This window comes from Nerophis ophidion, linkage group LG22 (assembly GCF_033978795.1).
Source record: "Nerophis ophidion isolate RoL-2023_Sa linkage group LG22, RoL_Noph_v1.0, whole genome shotgun sequence".
In the NCBI taxonomy this organism is placed as follows: Eukaryota; Metazoa; Chordata; class Actinopteri; order Syngnathiformes; family Syngnathidae; genus Nerophis; species Nerophis ophidion.
The window spans coordinates 16,256,440-16,279,338 of NC_084632.1; the positions used below are offsets into that span (position 1 = coordinate 16,256,440).

General features: G+C 37.5%; 1 protein-coding gene across 10 annotated transcripts in view; it reads right to left on the bottom strand.

The window, feature by feature from the left end:
- Positions 1 to 22,899, bottom strand: part of ptprsa (protein tyrosine phosphatase receptor type Sa) — a 701,781-nt gene that overhangs the window by 185,442 nt on the left and 493,440 nt on the right. For all 10 annotated transcript variants that reach the window (XM_061883335.1, XM_061883337.1, XM_061883336.1 and 7 more), the window contains 4 exons: positions 10,586 to 10,855; positions 9,891 to 10,472; positions 6,669 to 6,805; positions 6,383 to 6,527 (listed from right to left, as the gene is read on the bottom strand). In XM_061883335.1, coding sequence (XP_061739319.1) covers positions 6,383 to 6,527; positions 6,669 to 6,805; positions 9,891 to 10,472; positions 10,586 to 10,855 — 1,134 coding nt within the window. The remainder of the gene's footprint in view (positions 1 to 6,382; positions 6,528 to 6,668; positions 6,806 to 9,890; positions 10,473 to 10,585; positions 10,856 to 22,899) is intronic.

Consider the following 22,899-nt stretch of genomic DNA (forward strand, 5'->3'; position numbering starts at 1 on the left):
ATCTGGTGTAATAATAATAATAATAATAATAATAATGAATTACATTTGTAACACATTTTTGTTAAAATCTCAAAGTGCTACAAAGTATAAAAAAATTAAAAAATAGAAAGTTAGAATATATAATAAAAACAATAAAATAAATATGAAAACATGACACAAATTAGAGCAGTGGTTCTCAACCTTTTATTTTTTTAATTCAAGTACCCCCTAATCACAGCAAAGCATTTTTGGTTGAAAAAAAGAGATAAAGAAGTAAAATACAGCACTATGTCATCAGTTTCTGATTCATCAAATTGTATAACAGTGCAAAATATTGCTCATTTGCAGTGGTCTTTCTTGAACTATTTGGAAAAAAAGATGTAAAAATAACTCAAAAACTTGTTGAAAAATAAACAAGTGATTAAATTATGATTTTACACATAGAAGTAATCATCAATTTAAAGTGCCCTCTTTGGGGATTGTAATAGAGATCCATCTCGATTCATCAACTAAATTCTAAACATTTCTTCACAAAAAAAAGAAATCTTTAACATCAATATTTATGGAACATGTCCACAAAAAAAATCCAGCTGTCACCACTGAATATTACATTGTTACATTTATTTTCACAGTTTATGAACTTACATTCAATTTTGTTGAAGTATTATTCAATAAATATAATCATAAAGGATTTTTGAATTGTTGCTATTTTTAGAATATTTAAAAAAAAATCTCACGTACCCCTTGGCATACCTTCAAGTACGCGTACCCCCATTTGAGAACCACTGCACTAGATAAACATTAGATAAAACAGAAACATAAATAAAGATAGAAATAAAATCATGAAAGCACTGGCTAAAACAAATAGGCATGCAGTGTATTTAAAAATAAAAGCTGTGCTAAAAAGGTGGGTTTTTAGTCCTTTCTTAAAACGGTCAAACGGTGTAAAAAAATTCAGTGTATAAAAATTCTATATAAAAAAATTCAGTGTATAAAAATTCAGTGTAAAATGCAACCTCAGCGCTAAAAAAATGCACTGCTTCAATAAGCAAGACTCACTTCCAGTATATTAAGACTGAAGCAATCAATCCTGTCTCAGAACCAGCCAATGAGATGTCAAGTTTGAAGTCACGTGACACGGTTCTTGCAAAACAGCATAAAAAAGCAGTTAAGTTGGCTACCAGGACATAATACAACATAATTAACAATGACAAAATCCAGCATTGAAGTGTTTATTATGTTGTATTACAGCCAGGTAGTGTTTGGATCAGTCCTGAGTCTGCAACAAATGTATTAAAATATGGTACCGTTTTAATAGTACTGATGGAATTTGGTCAAAGCCTACAAAAGTACCGGATTCGGTACCCATCCCTAGGTAAAGGACGTCTCCCTTTTTTCACCATGGCTCTCCTATGCACCGACAGATGTTTTAATCACAAATTACTTTGGAGGTTGGAGAGTCACCACAGCCTCAGTGTTAATAGTTTCAATCACAGTGGGCATATTTAGCTTTCGTTGAACGACTGCAAAATAACTCCAGCTGTCAAAGAACATCCAACGGTACGTGTCTCGTCATAGACTTGTAAAGAAAATACGATATTTTGTTGACCTGTTTTTATTTGAAATGGATATTAACATTTTAAATTGGTGGGCATCTGAAATCAAAAACAAAACACGGAATATATTAAAGACAAATAAAAGCTCGCTTTGAGTGGAAAAATTGGACTGATTTCAGCTTGTGTAAATAAACAGCATGTGAAGAACTCCAAGTTTGCAACAACATCAAATAATAAATCCGCTTGTATATTTATGCATTTCCTCAGTGGAGAACCACACCTTTGTTTTATTTTGGACATCATTCACAATCCTTATGAGAGACAAGAACCCATGTCTTTTTGCTTTCTGTGCAATGTAAATAGTAAAAAAAAAAAATGGTAGCAAGGTGGTTAAAGGGGAACATTATCACAATTTCAAAAGGGTTAAAAACAATAAAAATCAGTTCCCAGTGGCTTGTTTTATTTTTCGAGGTTTTTTTAAAAATTTTACACCTCCCGGAATATCCCTAAAAAAAGCTTTAAAGTTCTTGATTTTCGCTATTTGCGATGCGACTGTCCATTTCCCTGTGACGTCATACAGTGCTGCCAATACAAACAACATGGCGGTTACCACAGCAAGATATAGCGACATTAGCTCGGATTCAGACTCGGATTTCAGCGGTTTAAGCGATTCAACAGATTACGCATGTATTGAAACTTATGGTCGGAGTATGGAGGCAGATAGCGAAAACGAAATTGAAGAAGAACCTGAAGCTATTGAGCGAATAGCTATTGACCCTATTCCGCCATAGCATGGGTGTACTTAATGAAGTGGCCCATAGCATGGCTGCCTTATTAGCATCGCCGGTAAAATGTGCGGACTAAACGATCAGGACTTTCACATCTTGTGACACTGGAGCAACTTAAATATGTTGATTGGTAAGTGTTTGTTTCACATTAAATGTGGGTATCTAGTTTCAAATGTACATACAGCTAGCGTAAATAGCATGTTAGCATCGATTAGCTGGCAGTCATGCAGCGACCAAATATGTCTGATTAGCCCATAAGTCAACAACATCAACAAAACTCATCTTTGTAATTTTGTTGTATTTATCGTTGCAAATGCATCTGCAGGTTATCCATACATCTCTGCCATGTCTGTCTTAGCATCGCCGGTAAAATGGGGGTCTGGCGGCAGATTCCTTGCCAGTGGTGCAACTTGAATCCCTCCCTGTTAGTGTTGTTACATCCTCCGACAACACACCGACGAGGCATGATGTCTCCAAAGTTCCAAAAAATAGTCGAAAAAACGGAAAATAACAGAGCTGAGACCCGGTGTTTGTAATGTGTTGAAAAAGAAAATGGCGAGTGTATTACCTCGGTCACGTCACGTTCTGACGTCATTGCTATGAGACCGATAAACAGAAAGGCGTTTAATTCGCCAAAATTCACCTATATAGAGTTCGGAAATCGGTTAAAAAAATACATGGTCTTTTTTCTGCAACATCAAGGTATATATTGACGCTTGCATAAGTTTGGTGATAATGTTCCCCTTTAACATTGCTGGTAATTAGGATACGATTTTGTTATATATTGAGGGCTTCAGCCGCCATGTAAAAACCTCTGACGTTTTATGTACGTACACGCTGTCACTAAGTATATAATGTAGTAACAGGCATATTCATGATAACATGCAATACTTATAGTATTTTGAAACATTACCTGAACCTTTTTCCTAGACGCATCTATTTCACAGACCACGTACAGTGGGGCTAAAAAGTATTTAGTCAGCCACCGATTGTGCAAGTTCTCCCACTTAAAATGATGACAGAGGTCTGTAATTTTCATCATAGGTACACTTCAACTGTGAGGAACAGAATGTGAAAAAAAAAAAAAATCCAGGAATTGACATTGTAGGAATTTTAAAGAATTTATTTGTAAATCATGGTGGAAAATAAGTATTTGGTCAACCATTCAAAGCTCTCACTGATGGAAGGAGGTTTTGGCTAAAAATCTCACGATACAACTCGTCATGTTTGGAGGAAGACGAATACTGAGTTGCATCCCAAGAACACCATACCTACTGTGAAGCATGGGGGTGGAAACATCATGCTTTGGGGCTGTTTTTTTTGCTAAGGGGACAGGACGATTGATCCATGTTAAGGAAAGAATGAATGGGGCCATGTATCGTGAGATTTTGAGCCAAAACCTCCTTCCATCAGTGAGAGCTTTGAATTCCTCTCACAGTTGAAGTGTACCAATGATGAAAATTACAGACCTCTGTCATCATTTTAAGTGGGAGAACTTGCACAATCGGTGGCTGACTAAATACTTTATTGCCCCACTGTAGCAACAAACGATAATATTCTTATATTATTTATCATGGCAGACTTTGTGAGAGACAAGAATAAATGAAGATCGAAAACCTAATCTTTTAGAGCCTGAACATACAGAGGATGAGTTGGTTTCACAAGCTGGGTGCTAAGCAAATCCAGCTATAGTAAAACAATAAACCCTCATGTAGCACTAGTGTTAAACTAAATAAACCATAACAAAACAGTCCCTTACACTTTCCGCTCTTACTGGGATGGTTGTATCTTTCAGCATGTGACCAGATTTAGCATACTCCTCACTTCTTCGGTAAATAAAAATGCTGGGAAGAAACAACATTTTTCTGTGTATGCCGAGCCATGTCTTTGGGTCTAAAATTTTAAAATTCCTGAAAGAACTGTCCTGAAGAAATCAATATAGTACTGTCTATCTATCTATCTATCTGAAGAGAATTTCAAAGTTGACCAACTTCTCGCTTTATAGCCACAATCTTCTCTTACACAATCTCGAGGCATAATTCATAATCTCACATTAACTCAGAGGCAATTTAGAAGAAGCACCGAGCTTAGCTCTCTGTGAGCAAGTCGCCGTGTTACTAAAGGTAACAATAACAATGTCTCTATAGCTTGGTTGATATGTAGGTCACAACATGTAAATGAAGTATTGTTGGTGGTTATTAGATGTTGTTTTAGAGGGCTTTAAAAGGAGAATAGAAGACTCCTCATTATGTGCATTGTTGTCTGCCTCTTGCAAACAGTTTTTGAGTATTTAGAACAAACCAAAAAGAGAAAGACGTGTGTTAATGTCTCACGTAGGGATTGTGAATGGTGACATTGTAAAAAAAGTGAATTTCCCCTTTAAATACAGCCGCAACTGTATTTTTAGATGACTTAATACTTGAGCGGTGTTCTTCTAATGCAGGGAACACCAACCTTTTTGAAACTAAGAGCTACTTCTTGGGTACTGATTAATGCGAAGGGCTACCAGTTTGATACACACTTAAATAAATTGCCAGAAATAGCCAATTTGCTCAATTTACCTTCAACTCTATGTTATTATTAATAATGAATGATATTTATCTTTGTGGAAACACTGATCATCTTAATGATTTCTCAAAATAAATATATATGCGTGAAGACATGTTTTAAATAGGTTAAAATCCAATATATAACAAATTGAACCAAGCTATATTTCTAACAAAGACAAATCATTATTTCTTCAAGATTTTCCAGAACAAAAATTTTAAAAGAAATTCTGAACACTTTGAAATACGATTTTAATTTGATTCTACAGATTTTCTAGATTTGCCAGAATATGAATTTTAATCATAATACGTTTGAAGAATTTTTTCACAAATATTCTTCGTCGAAAAAACAGAAGCTAAAATGAAGAATTAAATGAAAAAGTATTTATTATTCTTTACAATAAAAAAAAACACTTGAACATTGATTTAAATTGTCAGGAAAGAAGAGGAAGGAATTTAAAAAATAAAAAGGTATATGTGTTTAAAAATCCTAAAATAATTTTTAAGGTTGTATTCTTTTCTCTAAAATAGTCTTTCTGAAAGTTATAAGAAGCAATTTAAAAAAATAAAATAATTTATTTAAACAAGTGAAGACCAAGTCTTTAAAATATTTTCTTGGATTTTCAAATTCTATTTGAGTTTTGTCTCTCTTAGAATTCAAAATGTCGAGCAAAGCGAAACCAGCTTGCTAGTAAATAAATCAAATTTAAAAAATTGGGGCAGCTCACTGGTAAGTGCTGCTATTTGAGCTATTTTTAGAACAGGCCAGCGGGCTACTCATCGGGCACCACGTTGGTGACCCCTGTTCTAATGTGTACAATAATATAATCTTTTCAGTATTGATAATGACACGAATTAATGATGTTTTTTTTTTTTTTTCAAACTCTAAGATGCCTCATTCCCAAAATGTGATCTAGTTCATAAGACAACCATGGTGGATTCAGAGCAGAACTGACATTTTTTGTGTCTTTATCATGTGGATCAAAGTGCACTTGCTCATTTCAAAGGGAATGCAAGGAGAAACAAAAGTAGAAAGTTGTAAAAGAAAGACAGCCGGCACACTTTTGAGAGCAGAGTAGACTCCAATTCATCTGGCGACACAGCCAAGGTAACTCTGAACTCTAAAAATATACTTCAAACTAACTTAATCTCAACAAAATTAAACAACTTCTATATTAAAAACCTGCTTGAATGAAGTTGAAAATAGCATAAACCGCAATGTCAATCTGAAACAATCAATCAAGTTACAAAAATCCATTCAATTTGCATTTAGGTATGCAGATTGACATCTTTTAAATTAGATCTAAATCCTGATTGTATTCAAGATAAAAACAGTCGTAGTCCAAATGGAATGAAGAATCCCACATCAGAGAAAGGTATATTTACATAAACCACTCAATCAGAAAATGTCATTAAAACGTCATTATAGGTATATGATTTATGTGCTTTCCTGCCAAAAAAAAAAAATTGGTTAAGCAGGCACGTACTTAAAGACTGAAAAGAGGCTACATACTGGCTTGCAAGGTCTTCTGCGATACATCATTGGTGAAAGCTCCGATGCCTTTGTTAGAAATGGCTGCCAGGGAGAAGTGATACTCGGTGTTTGGCCGGAGGCCTTCCACAATGTATGAAGATGCGGGCCCAAATGTTTTCTTGATCTGTCATGTAGGGCAAAATGTTTATTGTCACATCAGGAGTTTGCTTTTATGGAAATGCAGGAAAGAAAAAACAAAAAATATGAAATAATCAAAACTACCTTCCATTTCATCCGGTCCTGCAAAGGGCACTAAAATTCTCACCTGAGAGCCAAAACTGCCTTCTGTGTAGCGAAGTTCATATTTGATAATTCCTTCTTTATCAAAGGCAGGTTCCCAAGTTAGTTGGATGCTGGTATCAGACACGTCGCCCACCTGAAATTTGGATGGCTGACCAGGAACTGAAAGGAACATTGAACAGCATTAGAACACAATATTGCGAAACAAGGTACCGTATTTTTCGGATTATAAATCGCACCGGCAGAAAATGCATAATAAAGAAGGGGAAAAAACATATATACGTCGCTCTGGAGTATAAGTCGCATTTTTGGGGGAAATTTATTCGATGATATCCAACACTAAGAATAGACATTTGAAAGGCAATTCAAAATAAATAAAGAATAGTGAACAACAGGCTGAGTAAGTGGACGTTATATGACGTAGGGCTGGGCGATAAAACAATAAATATCGCGATAGACATGTGATCATTATCAATGGAAAATGGGGTCGGTAGAACGTTCGATAATTTCACTGAGTTCTGTTGGAAAAAAATAGGAAGTAAGGCCGCACAGCAGTCTGGGAAATGCTAACAGGAAAAAAAAAAAAACAACGGCTAGCTGACGACGAGGAGTGAAAGGAAACAGGAATATGAGTGCGGCTGCACAAGAGGAAATTGTAAATAAAAAAGGAAACGTCACGTCACCAGTTTGGCAGTATTTTGGATTTTTTAAGTCCGATACGAATCAGAGTAATACTGTCTGCAAACTTTGCAAGGTCGTCGACAAACCTACTTTACCACCTGAGCCAAGTGAAGCAGTGTTTGAGTTGTTGCTTGAGTTATTTTTTTAATATGCTGAAGGTGGTTTGATTTTTCCATAAATGACTGAAGAGGGTAACAGGTTTGTTTTGTCACGGCTGTTCAGACGCAAGTTTATTCCGATATTTACAATATTCTGTAAGACATGTTTGTTTCTGCTCGCTTAACGTGACTGATATGTATTTGCATATATTGTTACCAATATGGCTTTAAAGCCTGAGTTGTACACTACTCATTTCTTAATGACAATACTTTGCACATTTTGTTGGATTAAGCATTTATTTAATGTCAATATTTATAGATCAACAAAGTATTTTCATTTATTTGACTGTTTTTCATAATGCTGACCTCGTTCTAAAGGTTAAAGGTTATATTTAAAATAAGTATTTAAATTCAGCCTTTTTTCTCCTGTTCTTTATTTAGAATATCCATCCATCCATTTTCTACCGCTTATTCCCTTTCGGGGTCGCGGGGGGCGCTGGCGCCTATCTCAGCTACAATCGGTCGGAAGGCGGGGTACACCCTGGACAAGTCGCCACCTCATCGCAGGGCCAACACAGATAGACAGACAACATTCACACTCACATTCACACTAGGGCCAATTTTAGTGTTGCCAATAGTTTTTTGTTTTTTTTTAACAATTATCGATATCGACTGATATGAAATACTTATATCGTGATACATTTTTTAGTCATATCGCCCAGCCTTAATATGCCGCACAAATAACCAACTGAGAAGGTGCCTGGTATGTTAACGCAACAAATTATGGTAAGAGTCATTCAAATAACTATGACAAATAGAACATGCTATACGTTTACTTCCCCCGCCGAATTCCTATTGGTTGACGTGTATGTGGCGATTGCTGACATTTTCTTGGTCTCTTCCGCGAATGAGATAAATAATATTATTTGATATTGTGTAATCTGCAGTACATGATTTCCTTTTCGGTGCCATTTTTGTTCAGTCCTTCTCAGTTTTTATAAGTTACCGCCAACGATGAAATAATCAATTTAAATAACTAAAGAAGTAGCATATAGCATACAGCAGTTAGCATTCCATGACTCACAATGCACTTCTGCCATAATCCTCCCCCGCCGAATTCTTATTGGCTGACGTGTATGTGACGATTGTTGACATTTTCTTCGCCTCTTCCGTGAATGGGATAAATAATATTATTTGATAATTTAGGGTAATGTGTTAATAATTTCACATATAAGTCACTCCGGTGTATATGTCGCACCCTCGGCCAACTATGAAAAAACCTTATAGTCCGAAAAATACAGTAATCATTTCTAATTAAAAACAGCTATCAATGGTGGGGCTCGAACAGGTTTGGGTCAACACTTATAGTGGCGTCTGCATGTGTTGCAGCTACACAACAGCTAAGGACACAAGACAAACATACGTAATACAAGTCTTAAATTTAACAATATTGCAGTCTAAAACTCAACATTTGTCAATATAAAGTAAACAAGTATCAAATAATTATGATTTTTTTTTTTTAGATTTAGATTTATTGATCCCCGTTGGGGAAATTCATTTTCACTGCCGTACATTTAAACAAATAGACATTACACATCACACAACAAAAATAACAAAAAGACATCATACATGACCAACACATTTACAGGTTTTGTCAGACAGGTCGGCCGGGCCTGCTGTTAAGGGCGGCTATAGCTGCAGGAATAAGGCTTTTCCTGAGGCGGGCCCTCCGGAATTTGATGGTTCTGTACCTGCCCCCTGATAGTTGCATATTACTTACAAAATCCAGTCTGCACCATTCAACTTACTGCATCATGAGCTTAATTTAATAAGTTATTGCGGCAAATCGGTGATGCCGACAATAATTGTCACTCCACTTGAACTTAAAGACAGCATAAGTCCATTCAAGACAATTATAATAAGTAGGTTAGCGTTTTTCAAACCCATCATTGTTTCTGAGTAATTTCAAAACTTTTCCAGCATTCCACACTAAAAAAGTAAAGAAATATGTATGAGTCATGCTGATATCGGATCAGATCAATGTCGGTCTTGGTCAATATTCAGGGTTATTGGTATCGTATGTTGTTTTGTACTAAAACAAATCAATTGTGTTTTTCAAATCCCAACTGAAAACACGTTTTTATTGTGTATATGACAACTGAAAGTATTTTATCCACACTCTTTGATTTTTGTTTAAATGATTGTTTTTTTTATTTTAGGATTTTTATTTATTTTATACTTATTTTATTTTCATTTTTCATCTTGTAATTTTTTTTACAAAGCACTTTGAATTTTCTTGGGTATAAATTGTGTTGTATGATAAATAAACTTGCCATGCCTGATTAAAATAAATAATCAATTCAGTTGACTAATGTATTTTTTTATGCAAAATAATAAATGTAATCCAACTAATTCCCTGTGATTGCCTGGTGACAATTTTCTTGTAAAATTCATCTTCACAATCTTACCTCCTTGCAGCACTTTAACATGGACTGGCTCTGAGAAGGGTCCATCACCTACTGATGTAAAAGCTAGGACTTTGATGGTGTATGTCTCTTGAGGAACAAGGCTCTGGATGGTCGTGATGATGCTGTCCTGGACATTATGGATCTGCCACAGGTTCATAGGCTGGGAGTCATCCATGGTGTAATAAACCCTATAGCCCTTAATCTGCCCGTTTGGTTCCTCTGGTTCCTCCCAGCGTACCATCATGGTGTTTTGGGATATAATCTGGGCTTGGATGTTTCGGGGTGGACTAGCAGGGGCTTGTTCACCGGTTCTGGTCTCCACTGGCTCACTGGGAGGACCCTGGCCGATTGTGTTGACGGCCGAGACTCGGATTTCATACTCCGTGTTGGGGTAGAGGCCGCCGATGCTGTAACGTGTAGTGGTGATATCGTCCACTGTCTCGTACTTGCTGTCAGGGGATTTTGCACGGTATTGGATGATATAGTAGGTGACTGGGTCAGGGTTGCCGGAGTCCCAGGTGATAGTCACACTAGTGGCTGTGGTTTCAGTTACCACTGGAGTACCTGGAGGCTTTGGAAGAGCTGTTTTGACAACAGGAAAAAACGCTGTCAGTGATCGAAGAGAGAACTTATTGACATTTCACTATCCTAAGTCCCCATAGGTTCCGTTCTAAAAGAGTTATGTTATCTCTTACATTTGACGGTGATCTGCGCAACAGCCTCAATAATGCCAAGACTGCTCATGGCCACGCAGGTGTAGTTGGCCGACTCACGGACGCTGCTCAGCTCAAGGACATTCCTACCCACAGGCATCTCGTCCTCTGGCGTCAGGTCGTCCGAATTCAACATCCACTTCACGTAAGGCATGGGGGATCCCACCGCCACGCACGTTATGTTCACACTACCACCTGGCATGATTTCCTGACTCGTCGGTGGAATGGAGAAGCGAGGAGGAACCCGCCGGACTGGGAGAAGGCATGAAGAGGAAAGAGGATGACAAAGAGGGCAAAGGGTGTCAAGAGAGAAAGAGAAGTAACACAAAGAGGTCGATGAAAATGGACCCTTCTCAGGTATAGAACACAAAAAAATGGGAACTCAAAGACAAATACAACTAAAAATTTCAAAAACTTAAACATATAAAAACAAGGAGAAGGAAGAACTAAACTAACAGAACTGCTTCAACAACAATATAGATTAACAAGAAAGCAACGATTCATAGCAACAAGGTTCCATTGACCAAGATTTGACCCATCACAGCACAATTAAAGACACAAAAATCTATTACGAGTTTCTCATCTTTGGAGCTGAACTTCTTGGGTTTTTCTAACTACAACATAACCTGATCGCAGCCTATCAAGGTGTGAAGAACTACGGCCTTGTGATAGTGCTATCACAAGAGGCCGGCATGGCAACCCGGTACTTCCTGTCCACTTAGGCACTCGTGCCAAAGGAGGAAGTCGGCCATTAAGAGGCTTCTCCCACAGACACAGGAAGTGTAGGGTTACTGCGCTCTACGGCTCTCAACACATATTTGCACTTGTCGCCTGCCTCTAACTAGACACCTTAAAGATGAGAAACTTTAATGAGATTTTTGTGGTTTAGGGTAGATCCACTGGACAAAGCCTTTTTAAGATCTGACACGGTTCCATTGATAGATGCAGCTATCAGTTTCACAGACAGCATGCATAAATAGATCGAGGTAAATTAAGGAGTAAATGATAACAAAATCAGATATAAAAATTGAGATAAAATGCATAGAGGAATATAACTGAAGGGTCGCTAGCATGCCCAGACAAAAGACGATTGGAGAGCAAAGAAGAAGTACAAGGTAGAGGATAAAGCATCAGAGGAGAGGATAGAACGGAAGGGAACAGAGGAGCAAAGAGTAACACAGGAAGAGGAAAGAGCGGGGGGGTTTGGAGGAGGGTAAAGGGGAGGTAACCCACTTCAATAGTGTGTGAACTTTTTTTTTTTGTTTTGTTCGTCAGCTAATGTGACAAAATGTGATGGTGGCACATTGTCACATCGCAGTCCCAGTTAAACACAACACAAGTATAGAGGAAGGAGGCGTGTGTCTACAAGAACATAGAAAAAGAACTGTTGAAATTTTACGGTCAGAGAATGTTGAAGTCAAGAAACAGAACTTGATCAACAGGGACTAGAAATCCAGAGGAGAGAAAGAGACAGAGAGAGAGAGAAAGAGGTGACGATGATGGAGAAGTGGATGAAGAAACAAGAAGCTAGGAATGAAGCTAGGACATGTTTAATAACGAGACGGCTAGGTAACGTGCGGGCGTACACACATAAACATGAACTCTTTACGGTTTTTGTGTTATTAGAGGCGTGACAGTGCACAGTATGCGAGAGGAGAAAGATATTGATGTGCATGAGGAGGATCCCAATAAGCACTTGACGTAGCACGAAACAAATGATTAATAGAGCAAATAGTTTACAGTAGATCCACGCAAAATTGCAGATTTTTGGTGCAAAAAGAATTTAAAAAATGTTTCCCCTCGCAGAAAACACATCTGATTCATCATCGGTTATAATAATAATTAAAAAAAAAAAAGTGTTGATAAATCATATAATTTGTTTTATAGGGTGGGAGTGAACCGTGTCAAAAATAGACATATTTAGGAGTGGATCAGTTACTCATGGGTTGTTGGTTTTTTGGGGATGACGTAACCGCTGGAAAAGGATCTACTGTTTACCATGCACCGATCTTCTTTTGCTGCTGTGAAGTAAGGCTGCAACGATCAACCGATTGGGGAAAAAGCTTTGAATTGAATTTTGTTGCTTCGGTGATTTGTTGAATGAGTAAATTACCCGAACAACGTCTCCGCGAGACTGCCTCAATAGAGCTCTGCATGTGAGCTGCACAGGGACGGGAATGATGATTTACAAAATGTTTCTGAATTTTGTTGCTTTGGTGATTTGTTGAATGAGTAAATTACGCGAACAATGTTTCCACGAGACTGCCTCAATAGAGCTCTGCATGTGAGCCGAACAGGGATGGGAATGATTTAAAAAATCAGCAGAAAATTTTTTAATCCTAAAACACCGTTAGTTTAGGATGCATTTCCTGCTATTTTGAGTCAAAATCTAACAATATCATCCTGACCAAAATTTCACATTTATTCGCAAATATTTTCATAAAAATGTATCATGTGATGAAATTTATGTATACAAGTTGGATTATAGACAAAAATAGGCCTACAAATGGATTAACCATAATTCAAAATATAAACATTTTGAAATACATAAGATCGTGTATTGTACCTCTGAATGGACTCGTCTGTCGTAGATTGGTGTGAGAGGAGCTGAGTCGGAGGTGGGAGGCTTCGATAGTTGATTTGAGGCCGCATTTGTGACCATGTTTGACTTCGGCTTGAAGGCAGATCCCAGTGAAAAATTACTTCTCCGTAAACTCACTTTACTTAGATGCCTTGCCGTTTTCGCGTGGTCAAAGAGTGCCACCTTTGGATCAATCAATCAATCAGTTTACTTATATAGCCCTAAATCACTAGTGTCTCAAAGGGCTGCACAAACCACTACGACATCCTCGGTAGGCCCACATAAGGACAAGGAAAACTCACACCCAGTGGGACGTCGGTGACAATGATGACTACGAGAACCTTGGAGAGGACGAAAGCAATGGATGTCAAATGGGTCCAACATGATTCTGTGAAAGTTCAATCCCTAGTGGATCCAACACAGTCGCAAGAGTCCAGTCCAAAGCGGATCCAGCACAGCAGCGAGAGTCCCGTCCACAGCGGAGCCAGCAGGAAACCATCCCAAGCGGAGGCGGATCAGCAGCGCAGGGATGTCCCAAGCCGATACACAGGCATGCGGTCCATCCTGGGTCCCGACTCTGGACGAGCGGTCCATCCATACTACACAGTCTAGCTCCAGCCTATCTTGCCGATTGTATTGTACCATATGTCCTGGCAAGAAATCTGCGTTCAAAGGACTCCGGCTTATTAGTGATTCCGAAAGCCCAAAAAAAGTCTGCGGCCTATAGAGCGTTTTCATTTCGGGCTCCAGTATGCTATATAAGTAAACATTGATTGATTGATTGATCCATAGTTCACCATGTCCTTGCAATACAAGCACTGAGCACGTCCCGGTTCATCGCTGATCAGTTCGTCTACTTCTACGATATTGTTGTTAATCTTCACCTTCAGTTTGATAGATATATCGAGCCATGCCCAGTTCCACTTGTTTCTCACGCCCTTATCGATATCTTTCGCTAATGAAGCATTCCTATCTTGAATAAGCTTAACCATGTCTGAAACTGTTTTGTCTATAAAGAAACAAGTTAATTAAGAGCTACTGGGTTTTGTTTCCAGATTAGTCGCCGATAAACACAACCAATATAAACAGAATACGAGTTCAGAAACGCTCACAATAATTGAGGATCAGGGACTAGATATTGTCGGCAAACGACGCGTGCAGACGCCTATAACGGGCAATGTCATTGGTTGATGTCGTCAGCTGATAGTAGAGCTAGCCAATCTGGTGCCTTCACACATTGGCATTATATTATATAAATGACCCTGGAGGCGGCAAAATCGGCGGAATTCCGCGGATCCGCGGTCGATGTGGCCTGTCTGTAGTGAGAGATGGCTCAAAGAAAAACAATGACGGGTCAAAAAAAGAGAGCAGAGGGCCCAAAGAAAACGAGAGAGAGGTTTTGCGATCGTTTATATGAGCTAGAGAGACATTATTTTAAATTGATTGCACTGTCAAACAGAGCTTGTATTTCACAATAGCATTCCATGAAATGCCAGAAAGCATTTTGCATATTTAAAAGCAGCGAAAAAGCAGAAGTGAAAATCTATTTTTGTATGTTTGACGTGCAAAATAAAAAAATGTATAAAAAAAAAAATTGCTAATATGAATGAGTTGGTTTTCCAAAAATAAAACACCACTCTTTTAAATAATCTGTTTTCAAATGTGTATGCGATAAATTGTCACTCAATATGTCATATTTTCTTTATTTATTACCGATTACCTGTTTTTGGCTACACAGTTTAATATAATATGATTAATTCTTAATGTAATTAATCTGAAGAAATAATAACATATAATTTGACATTCCTAATATATATGTAATATATAGTGATGCCACCATGGTAAAAGTGCACTTTTATTATATGCATTTATAAGAAGAAGCTATCAGAAAAATCATTGTTTATTTCAACTATTTACCCGACACTGCAAAAACTGAAATCTAAGTAAGATTAAATATCTTAAATAAGGGTGATATTTGCTTATTTTATGTCTGATCAGATAATTATTCTGTCTAAGCAGATTTTATTTGAGTGTTTTTCTTGTTTTAAGGGTTTTGGTCTTAAATGATCTCAGTAAGATATTACAGGTTGTAACTGAGATGTCATGACCTATATTGAGTAAAACATGCTTGAAACTAGAATATCAACTGTTGCAAAGCTGTGTCAACAACACCCACAAGTATAAAAGTACTTTTTTAAAGTAATAATTTCTTTCTTTATGCCAATATAATGCCACTAGCATTTACTTAATTTAAGAATATTTTTCAACATATTGAGCAAAAAGGTCTCATATTTTTTTTCTACCAAGAAAGGTGCACTTGTTATTAGTGTTAATATACTTATTTTAAGGTATTTGTGATTCATTGAGGTTAGCTAATTTTACTTGTTTTAGAAAGTCTTGACAAGCCAAATTTTCTTGTTCTATTGGCAGATAATTTTGCTTAGTTCAAGTAAAATGCCCCTCATTTTTGTATTTTTTTTTTCTCGTTTTTGAAGACTGACTTTTTGCAGTGTACAAGACGTTTTGAGAATTGATTTGATTGATTGAGACTTTTATTAGTAGATTGCACAGTACTGTACATATTCCGTATAACCACTAAATGGTAACACCCGAATAAGTTTTTCAACTTGTTTAAGTCGGCGTCCACGTTAATCATTTTATGGTAAATGATAGTGTTTTTTTATCCGATTTCTCGATAGATTACTAGAACACTTAAATAATTGATATCTGCAGCCCTACTATACAGTCATTGGCCAACAATGTGTTAAAGGTAAGTCTTTTGGGAGGATTTTTTTCTGCACATGCCAGGTAAGGCAACATTGTGTTTAGCCAGAGTCCATTTTTGCTACATCATGCACAAATAATAAATAATGCAATTAATTCAACATTAAATCTAATTTCAACTGTGCGTATGATGTTGGGTTTTTACGGCATTTTCGGAATTGCCATCAAAGTGTTTGTTGGGATGCCAAGAATGTCAAAGAGAGTGAAGAATTGTGTATCAAACGATGAACAAAATGGTGAAGCTGAGACCGACAGAAAACGTAAAAGACGAGACAGGAAAGAAGGTGGAAACCAAAATGATAAAGTCGAGCAGCAAAAGACAGCCGATAAAAAGACAGAAGTTGAAGAGCGTATAGACAGGTGGACATGTAGACATACTGTACGGTACGCATCGGGTTAGGGTTGTTGTAGAAAGGGGAGGGAGGAGGAGGGCATAAGTGGGGGGGGGGATAGAATAGGAAACTGTGATTCCAAACCAAAGCAAAAGACAAACCATGGCTCAAAGAGAGTTTGAAGGTCTCACACACTGGGGCTTAAAAGCAAGACTTAACTACAAGAGGACAGCATTAAACATACCAATAGAGCTGGCAAATGTAACTTGGGAAGTCTGTGAGGCGTGTGGGCTTGGGAGAGGCCTAAGGAAGGTTGATTTGGGTTTGGACAAAGTCGCAATTTTAGATTGTTGGAAAAACTATGGAATAGTATCGTAGGATGTTTTCATCAGCATGGTACTTGATATGTACTCTTTGTTTCGTAAACATTAAAAGCACATTTTTCAAAAAGGTTTTATACATATCTTCATCCACTTAATCTGACATTTAAAAAAGAAAGGAATAATCACTTTTATTTTTTATATCAACTGGTAATAATCTTGGAAAATGAGTCAGCTCGAAGCAAATAACTGTTATGAAAGGAACACTATGTTTTATTTGCAAAAATATACAAACTTATTATAACCATATTATTATATTTTTGTATAGCTCTAAAGCAGTGGTTCTCAACCTTTTTTCAGTGATGTACCCTCTGTGAATTTTTTAATTTATTCAAGTACCCCCTAATCAGAGCAAAGCATTTTTGGTTTAAAAAAAGAGATAAAGAAGTAAAATACAGCACTATGTCATCAGTTTCTGATTTCTTAAATTGTATAACAGTGCAAAATATTGCTCATTTGTAGTGGGCTTTCTTAAACTATTTCGAAAAAAAGATATAAAAATAACTGAAAACTTGTTGAAAAATAAACAAGTGATTCAATTATAAAGATTTCTACACATAGAAGTAATCATCAACTTAAAATGCCCTCTTTGGGGATTGTAATAGAGATCCATCTGGATTCATGAACTTAATTCGAAATATTTATTCACAAAAAATTAAATCTTTAACATCAATATTTATGGAACATGTCCGCAAAAAATCAAGCTGTCAACACTAAATATGGGAATGTTGCATTTCTTTTCACAATTTATGAACTTACATTCATATTTTGTTGAAGCAGTATTCAATAAATATATTTATAAAGGATTTTTGAATTGTTGCTATTTTTTAGAATAAAAAAAAATCTCACGTACCCCTTGGCATACATTCAAGTACCCCCAGGGGTACGCGTACCCCCATTTGAGAACCACTGCTCTAAAGTAAAAAAACAAACAAAAATAATTGTCTTCTCAAGAGAATGGATTCAAGGAACAACACAAGTCCACCATATGGAGACAGAAAAATATCTTGCATTCAAGTTTCCACAAAGAAAAAAGGTGAAAGGGCAGCCCATTCATCACACATACATGCATGGGTGTGGCTAAATGACAAGACTGACATACAGGTGTGCCCCCATCCACCGGGGCTAACACCGGAAAACTCGTACAATCCAAAAAATGGTCACCCCAAGCCCTTCCAAGCATGCCATCACTATCCCAAAACAGGACTAAACGCCAGACACACAAAGTCGAATGATAGGGAACAAATTCAAACGAACAAATCCACAACAAGGACCAAGTACCGGAATGCATCTATGTTTAATAGAAAAACCTTATTCTTTTCCTTCTACTTTTGTTCTCGTACCCATTAACGTGGTCTCCAATTCAAATACATGGTTGAATGGGATGGGACAAAAGGTGTGTTTTTAGGGGACATGCCCGATCAAAATGTGTTTGATGGTGCGCTTCTCTCCCCGGGGCTCAGGTCAGTCAATGGACCGGGAGCTGTTGTGCCTGAGTGAATGAGGCTGTCTCTAACCTTTGTCTACGTACGCCTGGATCAGCAACAATGGGCCACGAACGTTTCCACCAAGCTATTCTAGACAGTAAATCCTTTATCTTTTTTTCACATCCAGTCACCACAGTAGTCAATCGCATTAACTGTTTGGGCTTAGTTTTTTTCTTTTTTTTTTTGCACAGGATGCCCTTCCTGATGAAATTCTAACCGGAAATCGATCCGGTGGCTTCTACCCTGAAAGGTCGTGACACTTGCTTTTACTGTCATTAAACAAGTAAATACAGTAGTACCTCGAGATACTATGACTCAGCTCGTACACTGAAAAAGATAAATAATTGTGTTGCTGATTGATATAAACTAATATTCGGCATGCCCCCCCCCCCCCCCCCAGCCCCAAAAAAAAAAACACTACGGTTTTAAAATGTGACATGCATTATGAAAAGAAAAAGAATCTTTTAAATAAGATATGCAAATCCCGTTTCCATGAGTTGGAAAATTGTGTTAAATGTAAATATAAACAGAATACAATGATTTGCAAATAATTTTCAACCCATATTCAGTTGAATATGCTACAAACACAACATATTTGTTGTTAAAACTCATAAACTTTATTTTTTGGGCAAATAACCATTAACTTTACAATTTGATGCCAGCAACACGTGACAAATAAGTTGGGAATGGTGGCTATAAATACTGATAAAGTTGAGGAATGCTCATCAAACACTTGTTTGGAACATCCCACAGGTGTGCAGGTTAATTGGGAACAGGTGGGTACCATGATTGGGTATAAAAACAGCTTCCCAAAAATGCACAGTCTTTCACAAGAAAGGATGGGGCGAGGTACACTCCTTTGTCCACAACTGCGTGAGTAAATAGTCAAACAGTTTAAGAACAACGTTTCTCAAAGTTCAATTGCAAGAAATTTAGGGATTTCAACATCTACGGTCCATATTATCATCAAAAGGTTCCACTTTCAAAGCTTCGATAATTAAGTTTCCTCAGTTCCCAAACGTTTATTGAGTGTTGTTAAAAGAAAAGGTGATGTAACACAGTGGTGAACATGCCCTTTCCCAACTACTTTGGCACGTGTTGCAGATATGAAATTCTAAGTTAATTATTATTTGCAAAAAAAAATTAAGTTTATGAGTTTGAACATCAAATATGTTGTCTTTGTAGTGCATTCAATTGAATATGGGTTGAAAAGGATTTGCAAATCATTGTATTCCGTTTATATTTAACACAATTTCCCAACTCATATGGAAATGGGGTTTGTATATAATAGAATAGAATATACTACCGACAACCACAGTATTTTTAAGATGTATTGTAATATTATTGTACAGAATTTTCTGTGGAGAACAGACTTCTACGGTATCTCCATCGAGCTGCTTCTTCGTCAAACAAACATCAGCAGCTTCTCCATATTTTCATGGATAAATGTCCGCAGTTTATACATTACATCCTAGGCTGGCGTTATTGAGTCGTTCTGCTTGAGTTTGGCGCAGACCAGCAGAGCTACGTTTGAACTCCTTAACCACGATCGGTCATGTTTCTTTTAATTTCTTTCTGTACGCTTCTTTTTCTGGTTTTTCACGGCTTACAAAAACTAAGTTACTTACAAAAACTAAGTTACTTGTATTGTGATGTACATTTATAAGACGAGGTTATCGGAATATTCATTGTTTATTTAAACTATTTACCCTACAAGACGCTTTGAGAATTGATTTGATTGATTGAGACTTTTATTAGTAGATTGCACAGTACAGTACATATTCCGTACAACTGACCACTAAATGGTAACACCCGAAAACGTTTTTCAACTTGTTTAAGTCGGGGTCCACGTTAATCAATTCATGGTAAATGATAGGGTTTTTAATCTGATTACTCGATAGATTACTCGAACACTTAAATATATACATTTATATTATATTATATAATTGATATCTGCAGCCTTACTATCACTTATGGTTATGTTGATCTCTAGCTATAAGCTAATGCTAGCAAGTACGACGGATGTTGTGGTTGGCTTTTATAGAGTTTAGTGTGACATTTGCTACGCCAACTAGCGGTGGAAAGGCTCGTAACCCGAATTTCTGCTCATAACATACAGTATAAACAATCAGCCTCGTATCCCAAGGTATTACTACGTAATGTTCTTGCCGTGAACCATGTGTTTTATGAATGTGCTTCCCAACTACTCTTTTTGAACATTATCAGACTTAAGTGATGATAGCTTTGATGCATCGGAAGATGACCAAAATGGGGTTTTGGTAATGATTAGATTTCGTCAACTGGTTCCATACTGAATTGTACCTCAAAATGGAAACAAGTTAAAAGGTGGGTGTCTGAATGATTAAAATATTCGGTTAGAAAACTAGCAGTGCTGTTATGAAACACTCCAAAAAACTCTACTGGGGATCTAATGATTGATGGGTAGCCAGCATCAAAAGCTTGTATGAGATGACTGATCTGATAAGCTCACACATCCTGTAAAAAATTTAAAAAGGCTCGACTCCATAAGATGATGCATTCACTTCTCCGCTTACCAACGAAGGCACCTTTGACAGTATTGCAATAATGAATGTGCTGCCACTTCACATTTTGTCTGCCTCCAATTCAGCACTTTTTAAGAATCGGTTTCTTGACCGTAAACTGCAGTGCACAACTGGAAGCAATGGAACTAAGGAATCCCAACTGCATGGACAGGCTTCTCATTCACGTAGACCAGGAGCCCAGCCGGCCCATTTCGAATGGAGAAAAAGCAAAAAAAGAAACACGTGGCTCTATTTGGACTACTAACAACCCATTTACCTTGTTTCAAGCCCCAATGTGGAGAGAAAGACAAAGAGACTTACAGTGAACGAGGTGAAAAGCAGTCGAGAGAGAATGCCAGAGTACTGCACTAGCTTTAATAGTGGGCGGTGTTGTGGAGGGATTTGCGGCAAAAAAACAGAGGTCAGAAGGTGGACATTATTGGCCATTTTGCTAGGGCAGGTTGTTGCTGCCCCAAAATGAAGGGGGAAGCCAAAATAATGTGCAGCCTTTAGTGTCACCTTGAAGCTGAGATTACACCCTCTTGCCGCCTGAGGACTCAGGCGCTGTATGGAGATCCTTTTGTTACGCTTGCTGGTCGAAGTCTACAACATTTACATAGAAGCTGCAGGGGTCAGCCTGTATTAACATACCATGGCTGCACCGATGCTAAAGAGGCTCTACGGGCGGCTCATCAAAATGGAAATTATTACCTAAAGAAAAGTGACAGGAATCGTGGCGGGGTATCCGATTAGGGGAGATTTGTAGTTCATCGACTTCTTTTTATAGTAAGAAACGACAAGCAGCCAATTTCGCCCCCATGTGGTTATCCCTTCATCGAGTATGAACATTCAGATAGGGGACTGCGTTCATACATCTGCATAAGAACAGGCCCGTAAACCTTTCTTTTCGATAAACAGGTGTTTCGGAGGGTTGGCTACAAACGTCGAATAGAGATGGTGGGGTTTTGGATTGGCTTTGGCCAGTGTGAAGGTAAGGTGTAATCTAGCTTTCTTTCCCAACGTTACACGCAGACGCATAGCTGGACATGCAAGCACGTTCAAAAGCAGGCAGATTTCAGGTGGGCATGCGTGCACATGCGTACATGACAGCACAGTCTTTCTGTATCAAGTGTTATCGGAACACTGTTTCTTCCAATATCTTGTTCCGTTGAGTGGGGTGTTGTCAGGCGGTAGGCAAGCAATGCCACAAAGCTATGGGCACTCACAAACTACTGTTTTTAGATTGATTCATGTTAGGTCTGTCAATTGGTGCAAAGTGTTGGGAAAGCTAGCACACGGGAATGAGCTTTCAAAAAACCTCAAATTTCATGTGCTAAGTTTCAGTATTAAAGCAGTCAGCATTATAACATACACAGTAATCACTTATATCAGTATGAATCACGCTGGTTCTGCCGACCCTTGATAAGTCATCGCAAGTTGACATTTATATCGAGAAAGCACAATTGTATGCACCGCAGATGATAACATTTCATATTGTTGACTCTAGATGCATGTGAGTAGTTAAGGTAGCATGAGTCGAACACGCTAACATGGATTATCATAAAAACAAAATTTAAATCCGCAAAATTATACCACTTTTAACTAAAAACTGATATAGGGCGCTTTGGAGACTGAACAAAACTAACTTCCGTAAAAGGGAGATTTTTAAAATGTTCAGTTTGTCTTGGAAGATGTTTTGCCTCTCATCAGTTCATGCACATAGACTGAGATTGGTCAGAAATAGTCTGAGACTAGAACTGAGCAATCATCAGTTCATGCGTATAGACATAGAGCAGCCATTTCCAATTCCAATATAAGTCTATGAGCATGAACTGACTAGAACTGGTCAGATCTTAGATGTACTGTACTGAAAAAACTGAACAGATCTACTGACCAATCTAAATGACCAATCTAAATCTAAGAGCAAGACATCATGATTGGTCAGTCCTGGTCACAAATTGACTAAATGGGGTCAAATATAGAGACTAGATTTGCCTGATCATCATTTTGTGCTCATAGACTTAGATTGGTCAGTTGCAGTTTTACAGCAGATCTGTTCAGTCTGTCAGTATATTTAAGATCTGATCAGTTCATGGTCAGAAACTTACAGTATATTTGAACTGGTACTGACCGATCTAAGTCTATGAGCATGAACTGATAATTGATCATGCTCATAGACTTACAGTATA